This window comes from Cajanus cajan, chromosome 4 (assembly GCF_000230855.2).
Source record: "Cajanus cajan strain Asha chromosome 4, NIPB_CcT2T_4, whole genome shotgun sequence".
NCBI classification, from domain to species: Eukaryota; Viridiplantae; Streptophyta; class Magnoliopsida; order Fabales; family Fabaceae; genus Cajanus; species Cajanus cajan.
The window spans coordinates 1,340,372-1,353,443 of record NC_138520.1 but is presented as its reverse complement, the minus strand read 5'-3'; the positions used below and the strand labels follow the sequence as shown (position 1 = coordinate 1,353,443).

At 31.1% G+C, this 13,072-nt stretch overlaps 1 protein-coding gene across 6 annotated transcripts; it reads right to left on the bottom strand.

Moving 5' to 3' along the window:
• Window positions 1-6,406: 6,406 nt before the first annotated feature.
• On the bottom strand, window positions 6,407-13,072 carry LOC109803055 (protein DETOXIFICATION 46, chloroplastic). 6 transcript variants are annotated; one of them, XM_020364515.2, is made up of 14 exons: window positions 12,596-13,066; window positions 12,427-12,521; window positions 12,227-12,335; window positions 11,743-11,798; window positions 10,720-10,831; window positions 9,793-9,917; window positions 9,546-9,683; window positions 9,378-9,464; window positions 9,185-9,295; window positions 8,547-8,675; window positions 7,765-7,842; window positions 7,257-7,328; window positions 7,110-7,172; window positions 6,407-6,758 (listed from the first exon to the last, which is right to left on the bottom strand). In XM_020364515.2, the coding sequence occupies exons 1-14, from the start codon at window positions 12,921-12,923 to the stop codon at window positions 6,654-6,656; spliced, it is 1,608 nt and encodes a 535-aa protein (XP_020220104.1). In that variant the 5' UTR covers window positions 12,924-13,066; the 3' UTR covers window positions 6,407-6,653. The 6 variants fall into 6 exon arrangements, with proteins under 6 accessions (XP_020220104.1, XP_020220105.1, XP_020220106.1 ...); XM_020364516.2 differs by having other exon boundaries at window positions 9,396-9,464; window positions 12,596-13,064; XM_020364517.2 differs by having other exon boundaries at window positions 9,793-9,931; window positions 10,776-10,831; window positions 12,596-13,064.

Sequence of the window (13,072 nt, the reverse complement as noted above, 5' to 3'; positions counted from 1 at the left end):
TGACCAAACCAAATTAGTCTAAAGTAAAGACTTTTAATTCAATCAAAGTACCCATACATGGATGAATTTAGACAACAAATTATCAATTACAACACAATAATCATTAATGACAAACTTCCCTTACCTCAAATCATCCCAAATCGAGAATAAATGAGGAAGAGGGAAGGAAGACTTGACTTCTTCACACAAATCACAAATTTGAATTCTCAACCTCTAAGTTTGGAATTCGAATATATACTATGTTGCCTATCTAAGGAAAGGAATTAGAAAGGATTAGCGGAAGCATAATGAAGGAAGGATATCTTTGGCTCCAAAGTTCTTCTCTCTAACTTCTTTATGCTTCTTTTAAGAATTAAACTTATGAGATTAATTTTTTAAGAAAAAAATTATATACTTTTCCTTAAATTATATCAATTTAACTTTGTTTGAGACTATATTAGAGACCACTTAACTCCTAGGATCCCTTAACTCCAAAGCTCTACAACAATAACAAGTATAAACAAAATAATAATCAATTAAAATTAATCAACAACTATACAAATTAACACAATACTACATGATCCATATATATATATATATATATATATATATTAAAACTTACTTTAATTTAAGTTTAATATTTCTATTATATTTTAATTTGTGTATACATAATATTATCTCCGTTCTTATTTATAAGATTTAACTTAGAATAATTATTTATTCTTTTTAGTAAGATTTAATTCACAATGTTTAATATATTAAATATTTTTATATTAAACATGCTTTCTTAATTTAATGAAATACATTAATTATAAATTCTTTAAAATATATTTTTCTAATTAGTTAATAGGGTAAAAAAATTAATTATGAGAAAGAAGAAGTACATATCATGCACCCTAATTAGTTAATAATAATAATAAAAATAAGTTTATTGTTATCAACTAAATTAATTAATTTTTTAATCTTTGTAAATTAGATATTTGGGTTATATATATATATATATATATATATATATATATATATATATATATATTTATTATTTTTTTTTTGAAGAGAAATAGTATTAACATTGATATTTATATTAAAAAATCATATTAACTCAATCGTCATGTTTTGAACCATTTGAAGTATTTGAACTATATCATCCCCTCACGTAAACACCTACCAAAGCCATCGAGACCTCCATTAAAGCCACCTTTTGCCACCCCGTTGCATCATATCATGGTCACCACCCTCCACTGTTTGACCACCATGCGTGGCCATCGCAAGTTGAGACTCTAGTGATGCATACCCCTTTGACTTGAAACCTCTACTTTTGCTTTATTATTTAATTTCATCTTGATGCTTTTTTCCCCCTTTCTTTTTATTCATCTTATTTGAGTTTAGTCTTTTTACAATGGTTTGGCTCATTTGATTTGGGTTAACTTAACTAATTGTTTGACCTAATTTGTTTGCAGTAATGGGTAGGAGAAAATGAATTTGTAAGAAAAGAGAGTATACAAAATTTGGGTGAGACATGAAAATGAAACGTGAAAAAGGAGATAGTATAGATAGAGAGGTGATTTTTTAAAAATTAAATAATAAATTACTATAATGTATATTTAAAATAATTTTTCTACAAATAAAGAACTGATTGAGTTTTTTTTTCGTTTTTTTTTTTTGCGTTCAATCCACTCCAACTAAAAATAAATAAATATATCAACGATCTCCAAATGAATATAGCGGGGCAGGAGTTTATCTGATTAAAATCGAACATGTATTTACCAATTTTGATTTAATTATCATGTTTAATTTTAACGATACTAAGCATTTAATTTAGAGCAAAAGCCAATTGAAATATGAAGATCGCATGAAGTAAATTGAAAAGTAAGAAACGAAAAGCGAAAAAAAAGAAAAAAGAAGGATGATGACGATTGCAAGTACTAAAAAATTATTGGGTTTTGCTTCCAATTTAAAAGACAATCTATCATAATCCAAATCCATCAATTTCTCAAATGATGGTGATTTGTAAACTTAAAAAGTGAGAGAAAAGGCGTAAGATCTAATTGTGGGGTCATCTCAGAGGAAAACAAGACTGAAAGATGGGTTTGTTTCAACTAACCAACAACTAAGCATGCATTAGTAACAAAATAAAAAGGATAAAATTAAAAACACAAAGACAACAAAAAAATTGAAGCATTATTAGGTCGAATCTCTTTCTTTTGAAGCTGCCTATAGATCCTGCATAGAAAGAGTACAAGCAAAGAATTAATTATGATTTTTTATTTATTTTTGAATCCATATATATTGTGGGGGATAGTAGCTTTTGGGCACATGCACGAGGCAATGGTTTATATATATTATAGTGGTCCATTTTATTGATGATGCTTGTGAGTGTGTCAAGAAGGTGTCACCTCCACATTGAACCATGGTAGTGGCTCACGTGCAATTGGGACACCTTGTGGGTTCCAAAATTTACATCTTTTGGGTTGGAAGGCAATGGTTCACCACATTTCAGAATTCGGATCCACTAGTACTCTCTTTTTTTTTCTTTCCTTTTTCCTCTTCACGAGTTATATTATCTTTGCTTGTGTTAGTGAGACAAAGCTCACGAGGGTCTCAGCTTCTACTTGACTCATTCGTCCATTTCTTTTCTATGAGGAATATGCTATTTCACCCGAAAAAAGGTATCCTCTTAAGGCAAAACAAACCTCCATGCTTTGTTTTATTAGGACTCATAAACTATTTCCTCTCTTTTGTACCTAAATCTAAAAATACAAGCTCTAAGAAATAATTGTGTCCGTACCAGGACGTTACAACATTTTCTTGCAACTATATTCAGTCTGTCTTTTTTGAAATATTTCAATGTTATGACAAAGAAGGATCGCATTTGTAAAAAGCGAGGTTTTCTATTTAAAACGATAAATCATAGAGATTAATGGTAAATTTACCCAATGTTGGGTACCAACAAGAAATCCCTATATTCAAATTCTATTAAACTTAAAAAGGATGACTATATTAACATTTAAATAGTTCTTTGTTGTTGTACTTGTAATTGTATATTTTTCAATAGCACACTCACAAGTAAGGCCCAAATGGGCCTATTCTTTCATCATCCCACCATTGGCCCATATCCTGCACATCTTTGATGTTGAACTGAATAACTTCTTGTAGAGCCCCCAAAATAATTAAGTTAGTGAATGACTTCTAAATTTTTACTTTCCTCCCCATTCAATAAAAAAAATTAAATTCAGCGCACCTCAGCGACTTTTCTAACATTATTCGTCTATATGTCGCAGTCCATGATCTGTGGGAAGATATATATATATATATATATATCATGGTTGGCACTACTTCAGTACTTCACCTACCATATGTGGACTTATCTCTCCATTTTTCAACACGGGCAACTCATCCTTGTGAACTAAAATGTGTACTTTCTTATAAATAGAAAGAAAAATTATTACGAGTTTAATTTTGATATATTATAATTATAAAGTTTTTTTCACTATCAATAAATCACTATAAATATTAAAATATTTGTTAGGCCCTAAGAGAAAGAGTATATAAGGTTTTATTTTAAATAGAGTCTCATAAATTTTATTCATTAGAAACTTAGAGAGGATTCTAGAGAGAAGGACTTTGGTTCACGAGCTTCTTTGTTCTCTAAATCTTCTCCTACTTTTTACCTGATCTTATTGCGTTGTCTTGTTGATGAATTCTAGTGCTTAGAGACTTGAATCCAACTATTAGATTTGTTGATTGTGGTAGTGTGGAGTTTTAGGGTTCTCTTCTTCCTCATTTTTTGGATTGAACTTGAGGTAAGGGAAGTTGGATTTATTGATTTTGATTGAGTAACTGAGTTGTGTAGTGATGTATGAGTTGTATGTTGTATGAATTCCATTGAGATTCATGGTTAAGTTAATCAAATCAGAGTGGGTTGCAAATGAGAGTTGGATTCGAGTTCATGAAGAGGAAAATTGATTATATTGAATTATGTGTTACATGTTGAAAATAATGTCGTATGTGAGTTATATATAACATATATGTATATATTATTGTATTGCATGTGTGATTTAGGCTGAGTTTTAGATGAATTTAGCAAAATTCGTGATATGTATAAGTACAAATTACTTGTCATGTCGAATGCGTTTTTAAAATGCTAGGCATCGTTTCAACATGAGACTTTCTATCTTGTTGTGTTAGGTGTAGGGTTGGTAGTGTTAGGTGTAGGGTTGGTAGTGTTAGGCGTAAGGAGAGAGACTCATATTAGGTTGAAATAACGTTCGACATTATTTGAATGGCACATGACGTGACAATACAGGGAAGTCTCTAGTTTAGGACATTGGACTTCGGCTTGAGTGGAGCCCAGCGTGATCAAGCCAACACTATTTGCTTGGATGACACCGAGTGTTAGTATAGTGACATTGAACGTGAGTCAAGTAGAGACTCTTTACATGAAATGAGGTTGGGTGTAAGACTTTTCCATGCCTAGCATGAGGTCCCAAGGACCTCTACCTTCTCCATGGTAGGCACGAGTTGTGTAGGGTCAAGCGTGGGTGAGATAGAGAGTTCACCTAGACGGTATCAGACGTTGGTTGTGTGATGTTAGGTGCTGATTTCTGAATGAAATTATGTTATTAGGTTGATGCATTGTTAAGTATGAAAATAATATGTATAAGTGTTGCTTGTTTAAGTTGTTAAATGTTGTTTATTTATTATATGATGATAATTGGAGATGAATGATGGTTAAGAGTTGAAAGTGTAGTTAAGATGTATATTGTGAGTTGTGAGATGTATGTTGGTTGTGTAACTATGTTGAATTTACATGATATTGTTGTGTTGTTGAGATGATGAATGTTAAGAATACTTTGGGCATTTAGGCATGATATTATTGAGCTGTGTTGATCAACATAGGACTATAGAAAAGGTTGTTTTAAAATCGTATATCTCATTGTGTGTTATATGCACATATGCAGTGACGGATCCAGAAATTTTAGATAGTGGGGCACTACTTATTTATATATTAATAATATTAAAAATTTTATATATAATTTTTAAAAGTATAAATATATATTATAATTATTTTTTACAAGCTTTTATAATTATGATTATGATTAAGAATGAAAATAAGTTAGATTAGACTATATTATATTATAATTTAGTAGGTATGAACTTAATTTAAAAAAAAATACATGTCTTAAAAATGACTTATTTATTTATCATAGATATTTTTTATATGTTTCATTAAAACTACAATCCTAAAAATATAGTTTATAATAATTTAATACTAATAAAAATATAAAAAATAGATATATTAAATTGTATAAAAATAAAGTTTAATTTATTTAATATAAACATGTTTTTAATATATAATATAATATTTTAGATGATAATTTATTTTAAAACATATTTTATAATAAAATTTTTAAATAGAGCATAAATCTTTCAATCTTTCCTATTTTATTTTTTTAATCAATGTATACAATCTTACAATCTTTACTATTTTAATTTTTTTAATCAATGTATACATAAATATAAAGTACAAAAGGTAAACATATATGCCACAAATTTTATTTTATCAAAAATTAAACTTCTAAAAAAATTAATTTGTTATTAAACAGTATTCTTTATTACATATAAGAACTAATCTCCTTTAAAAATTTGATAAATATCAAATAAATAAACAACTCTTTTAAATTTATATTTTATACATATGATAATTTAAATATATATTTATCTTATTAGAATATAATTTTTTTATATAAAAATATATTATTTATATATATATATATATATATATATATATATATATATATATATATATATATATATATATATATATATAATGGTAATGGGGCATGTGCCCCCACTCTCTTTTTAATGGATCCGTCAATGCACATATGTATCATATTGTTAATAGATATAAACATGTATATTTATATTAAGTATTAAATATTCATTTGATGTAAGGTGATATTCTTAAGTCTTTATTGATTATTTGTATTATCCACTGTTTTTAGTAGAGTCGTTTTTGTTATCTTAGCTTGGTCTCTATTGATAAACGCAAATTACTATAATCTTCCATTTAAATTTGTGTCAACCAAGCAAATGCTAATGTTAGTGTCAAGTTTTCATATTTTTCAATTTAGCATTGGCCACACAAAGTCAACACTGGATTAACTTCGACAATTTTAGTGTCGGCCACGGTGCTAACTATAATTTAGATTTTTCTCGTAGCGTGTATGTAGTATATATATATACACACTACATATATTCACGTTTCGTTACGTGTTGAATAGATGTTGATACAAATAATGATACACATGGATTCGATTACCACATGCCGTGGCAAAAATAAAATTAGTTTTACAGCTAGAATTGCAACAACTTGCTTTTGCACTCTACCCCTTCGAATCATTATGAATAAAAACCTGGGGAAAAAAAGTGCTGCGTAGGTAAGCATTTTGTATTATAGGTATTGCTGCGATAGCCTGGAATTTTCCTTTGGTACTGGTATCCAAATTAGTTGTCACTCGTTCATCATTATATACATTGCTGGTTTTAACAATAGCAGTTTGAACTACAAAATTTTACATCCATGAGAAACAATTTGACAGCTAAATAGGTCACACATCTAGCAAGAAAAAAACTTGGGGTACACGAATAATTCCCACGCACAATTTGTGGAAAAATCACAACTTAGCAGCTTCCATTTTTTCAAGTTCAAACTGGTCTTCCTCAGAGTAAAGAACGCCATTAGGAGAGAAAAGGCGCCGGAGAGCAAGGAAGAATCGAGCCTGGAAAAAATTCCTATTATTTAGAGAGGCGGGAAATTAAAAACTAGAATTAAATGTGCTTTTAGCATATGAAATTGTCATTTTTTTTTTCTTTAGTTGCTGATTTTTTTAAAACTAATTTTAATTCTTGAACTTTTGTCGATTTTTCCTTTTAATTCTTAAACTTTTTCTTTCATTAACATTTTGGTTTTTGACATCAAAATTTTTTGTTGGAGAAAAATTTCAAGGACTAAATCTAAATAAAATTTGTTTAGGAACTTCAAAAAAAAAAAAAGATTGACAAAGATCATGAACTAAAAACACGCTTAATCCTTAAAACTTTAAAGGTTGAGTTTGTTTCGTAATCTTTACCCATTGAAATCCTACAAGAGCACACCAGCAACCAGGCAAACCATAGCCTCTACTACTCACAATCTGACACAAAGAAAGAAGCATTAGTTCAAGCTACATCAAAATTTACTTTAGGAGAAAATGCTGTCTATAAGTAGACATATATACCAATAGTAAAAGGGCTCCGAGGGAGAAGCATCCACTCATTGATAAGCTAATAAAGTTAAGGTCCCTGCCAGCCTGCATGAGGGAAAAAAAAAATATAAGAACAAATTACTTTCTGCATGTTCATATGAACCTAAATGCCGTTGCATAATACACGGAGAAAACTTAGCAGCAAATGGAGCATATCAGTAACGAAATAGTTTTGGGAGCAACGGGAATAAGATACAACAATTATTTAGGGATTTGATAGGATCTACCATGCATAAATTTTCATTCCGCTTTATTTGATATTTACGAGAACAACCATCAAATATGTTATTAGAGCCGATCAGAAAAAGAAAAAAAAAACCTCAGAATTCCTTCTAACAAGGAATAGAAAACCACATTAGAATACATCAAATGAATTACAACTACTTTAACTTTTAGAGTTGATTCTCAGGATAAGAGCACATCATTCATACAAAAGTTCGACATTTGAAACTATTAAAATGGAAGGAAAAATCTAACATACCAATAATGTACCCTCGAGGCTGTGAGTACAGGGTGACACAGATAAAGCAATAAAGAACATAATCAACACATTGTGCATCTGCATTAAAACACAACTGAATTATCGATTAAAACAAAAAAAGGAAATAATTATTTAAATTGATAATAACTCCGTTCTTTGTAAAAGTTTAATCTCATCGGATCAAACGTTTTAGATACATTTCCATTTACACTTATCAAGAAAAAAAGTGAAACAAAAATGTAGAGAATGTAGAGTAATAAACAAGATATAAGGTATATTAAAACAAATAATTTTGCTACAAATAAAAAATTTAATGACATTTATTAATTTGTATGTTATAACTTATAACCTTAAACAACAAAAGAAATGGGTACTGTAGTTTCTAAGAGTTGTGCAGTTTCAATCCGTGTTTAAGACCACTGTATCATGAGGTACTATAAATATCCATCTACAATTTGTCAAGAAAACCAAAAATATAAATCAAGTGGGTCTCTAAAGAGAAGTTTGAGTATATTCTCCCCCCTTCTCTGTCTATCCCCTTATTATTTCCTTGATTCCTTCAAATCCAAAGATTGCGACACAAATCAAGCAATAGCATAAGTTGACCTGGAGGCAAATGGTCAGTATAGCAAAAACTTGAGTTTTTTTCATAATGAACAAACACTAGTCATTTGTATCCAGCGATTAAAGTTATTACAGGATACTGCTAAAAATGTAAAGACCACGTAGCCAGAAAGAGTAAAAGCGTATGAAGTAACTTATTTAAGTAGTGAATAACTAACCTCACGTATGACCTTAAGATCAGGGGTAAATATGTTTGGAAATAACCAAGGAACGGACATTCCTACAAGACCAATTACTAGTCCTAGCAATGCTCCAATAATCACCAGTGACTTCAGCAGAATTCGTGCCTGTTTAACATTCCTAAACCTTTAGAGGCCATAGAAAACATGCTGCTCCATTTAAAAGACAGATGGACAACTCAAGGTCCTTTTTTTTCAGGTGCAAAGACTCAAGATCCTTTCATTCCGTATAATTAGCTCAAGATATCCTTCGTCAGTGAGTAGTGAAATAGATGTGCTTGAACAGACATAAATTTAAGTCATGGAATAACAAAGCGTTTTGAACATTGTTAAAATATTCTCATGAAATATTAACAGTGTATTGGGACTTGGGAGAAAAACAGAAGATAAGTGTATCGTCATTTTTAAATCGTGTGCTACACTTACGAAAAACAAGTGACAACTTTCATACCCATTTATGAAGTCAATTTTCGCATAACCTTTTCGATGAACTTCTCTACAAATACTTTCAAGAAAGCAAAATAAGAAAAATAAAATAAGTTTTTCTAAAAACTAAAATTAGTTTATACATGAGTTAATTTGCATATATTTTCTCACAATGTATGAACTTTACCAACCTTCTTCAAACTTCGGTTGAACCCGTACAATAACTCAGGCATAAATGATTGTGCGGTTTGAGAAAGAGGCTCCCCCCATACTACACATATGCTGTACATTTGAATCATAACCTAGTGAATTGTGGATTGATCATTAATATATGAAAGACTGATCCCATGCAATGCATAAAAGGATATGGCAACGAAAATGTACTTTGTAAGTAAAGCCAACCTGATGAGCTGCAACTGTATGAGTACCGTTAGCTGTGGCGAAATATGTAAGAAGGGAGTAAAAAGCCACCTAAGAACACTGAAAGAATCTAAGCTGCATATACATACAAGCAAGCCAGTTAAGTACAGCACAAGAAAGGACCTAATTTACCTTTGAGAACATCGTCACAAACACAGGTGCAGCAATCACAAATATCTGCAGGAAGTCGGAGAACGATGGAAATGAAAAACCAAAAGCATTGTATCCTTTCTTGTTCAGTGCTTCGATCATCATAAAAGCTGCTACAATCTGCAAAGAAATTAGACAAATGAGGTATTGGAAGAATGAGCCAGCCCAAAAAAGAAAAGGACAAAATATTGATCCAACTCTCGTACTAATAAATGCTTCTTTAACATACCTGGGATGCCATTGTTGCCCATGCTGCACCCTCTATACCATACCGCAGAAAACTGCATAGGATTACATGACCAAAGCCATTCACAGTGCTGGCAATGACCAAAGCCTTCAGAGGTCCCCACGAATCTTTCATGCCAAGACTAAATCAAGATTAAAACTTGACAACATAAATACTGATTTATTTAACATCCTTGTTGGTATTGACTGGCTAGGTAGTCTCAGTAATTCAAACTTACAACAAAAAATGTTGTGAAATGCATTCATCTATTGCAAATTAGGATACTTGGTTTCAGCGTTACTTTAAATTCCATCCAAAAGAGATGAATTTTCTAGCGAGTAATAATTTTTAAAACACTCAATTTTCTGAAACATCTAATCAACAACAATCATTTTTCTATACCTCTCTTCCTATCAGATTATACCATCTATAATTCTTATATTTCTTTTTCTCCTTTATCTCTATATCCCTAGGTGTCAAATACCATTTTAGGTGTCTAAATGTTATTTTCCTTTTCTAGCTAAATTGTCATGAATGGTATCATGAATGGTATGTCCACGCAAAATTTCAATTGCAATTTCCAGTTTGTAAACATGCAACTAGAAGTCTTGACTTTAGATTCATAAAAACATGGAAATAGTTTTATCACATAATTTAACTATGGTGTTTATGAAACTGTTGTATATGACAATGAATGAAAGAATGCTCCGAGTCTAGCTATGTTTAAAACATGAAGAGACAAACAGGAAAAGTTGTGCAAAAGCACATACTGTATAGTACGAAGATACAAAGAGAGAAAGTTTCTCAATATAAAGATAATATACGTTGTAACCTGTATAGTCATTCCTTACACTACTTCACTGATATAAAATCTCACAATATGATGAGCAAATGCAAAATTCAATAACCATCAGAAATAACAACTCTCACATGCTTTCAGACACAGGCGGAGATGATTAATAGATGTTGCATGGGAAGAAGCACACCTTGCACTTTGAGCAACCAGTCCGTAAAGAACAGCAGGCCATGCCAAGCCACGAATCTATCAACACAAATTCTCTTTCAAGTCAAAGATCTAAGAATCAATCTGAGAACGAGATGTCAGGAAATTCATATTTCCAATTCAGGACATCATTTTTAATACAATCATATTAGCTATTTTAAGTGGTTTAATTTAGTTAGTCCATAGACTTCTAAAATTGATGCGGTCTAATGAGACGATATCGATATTGATCCACTAGTGGATTATCTGAATCCCAATTGATCAATATACACGGAACTAATCAGTTACGGTCCCCAACATACCAACACACATTACACAGTTTCCCTTTCGCTCGTCAGCTCGAGAGATGTCAGTCCCATTGAGGAACTAAGATATTTTGGTTGACAAAGATCACAAACAACTCCCTTGATATGTGATTATTTAGTGATTCTACAACAATTCTCAATCAATTTCTATGAATTTAGGTATTTTTTCATTAGACTTTCTTTTGGTTTTTTCTTTTTCTTTTGTTTTATTTTATGTTTTTTTCCTACAAAAAAAAAAGTAAAAAGATAGATTAAACAAGTCAATTAAATAAAAAGAATTTTTTGATTGATTTTTTATGCTAAAATGAAAAGATTAAGAAAATCAAATAAAAAATAAGTAGAATAAAAAATATTTGTCCAAAATTGGGTGTTCACGTAGGGCTTTTGATATTTTGTTTAGGGTATTGGGATCCAGAATATAGACTAAAGATTAAGAAATAAATTTTCCCAACATGAACAAGACCCGGCCAATTTATTATTTTTGTTTAGCCATCGTAACTGTATTTAAGCTGTTTTCCCAACATGAGGTGCAAAACTATCTAGTCAAGTCACTAGTTTAACAACGTGATTAAGAAGTATAAGTTATAGCTACCACTACCACTTAAGAGATGGAAAAGTGATCATATTAATAGACAGAAAATGAACCTGAACATATTTGGTTGCTGCTGGTACAATATGTACATTCTTTGGCCCAGTAAAAGCTGTAAATGGAAGGTTCGACTTTAGTATATTACATTGAATTTGTTTGAATACAAATTTAGAAATGATTTTTTTAGAGTTTCTCTAAAGAAAAATACTCTTTATTTCTAATAAGGAAACTCTTGTATCTAAAGAATCTTATTGTCCATTTTTTGGCATTGCCCAATAAAATGATGAAGTGGCCAAGACTAGTAAAATATAAACTACACGTGACGTGTATGTTGTAATATATAACATACAATAACTTGATTTGGTATATATATTTTTTAAATGGTTTTATTCTTAAATTTTTAAACAATAAAATATAAAATTAAAATTTAATTATGTTTGCAAATATAAGACTAGAACTCAAAGACTAAGTAAAATATAGAGGTAACAGTGTCTGTGCACTAGTGTTAAAAAAAGCATAATATTAGAGTGAATTACTTACAGGTTAACGCCCAGGAGCCAAGAAATTGCGTAAACAAAAGCATGAGTGAGCCACAAATGAAGGCAACAAAAAGCAACATAGATATTTGATGCTGCACTTGTTTTTTGTCCTGCACTTGAATGTTTCACCAATTGCATTCTCAATTGGCAATGTTTGAGTATAATAATCGTATGAACTAGAATGAAAAGCAGAAAACGAACCCCTTTTGCAAGCGAAGTAGCAACCAAGTTGGAAGTTGCTATGGAAAGGAACATGAACAAGAGGTTCATGTTATCACAAAAAACGGTTCCAGGGCCTGGCGACAGAAAGAAACATTTCCTTGAAAAGAGAAGTGAAATGGAAGTTATTTGAATATGGAAGAGTGATTACCTAAAGCAGCGAGGTGAGTGGAGCTGCGTCGACCAACGAGGGCGGTGGAGATGAGGCTCATGAAGGGCGCAGAGATCCAGAGGGCAGTGGCAGGCCCACTAAACATGGCAATGTGCTTCATTTGGGCCCATATAGTGTGTGCAGTTAGTGTGTCAGAAATAGAAGATTGTTCCTCTTGGGAATGGGTCTGAGATGTGAGTGATAATTTGGAGCAACGGTTGTGGTGTGAAAGAGGACGCAAATGAAGACACAATCTCTGCCTTTGCCTTTGGGACTCAGGATTGTTGGAAAAGGGAGGGAGGGCTAATGATAGGGCTTTCACCTGCATTTTTTATTCAATTTTTATTTTCTTTTGCTGGGGAAATCAAACGAAACCACCAAAGGATCAAGAGTCTTTGATTTTAAAATTCAAAGAGAGGATTTGGATTTTGAGTTCTCATTTATGGTATGGCATGGCAGTTAAGCGTCCAGTCCAAC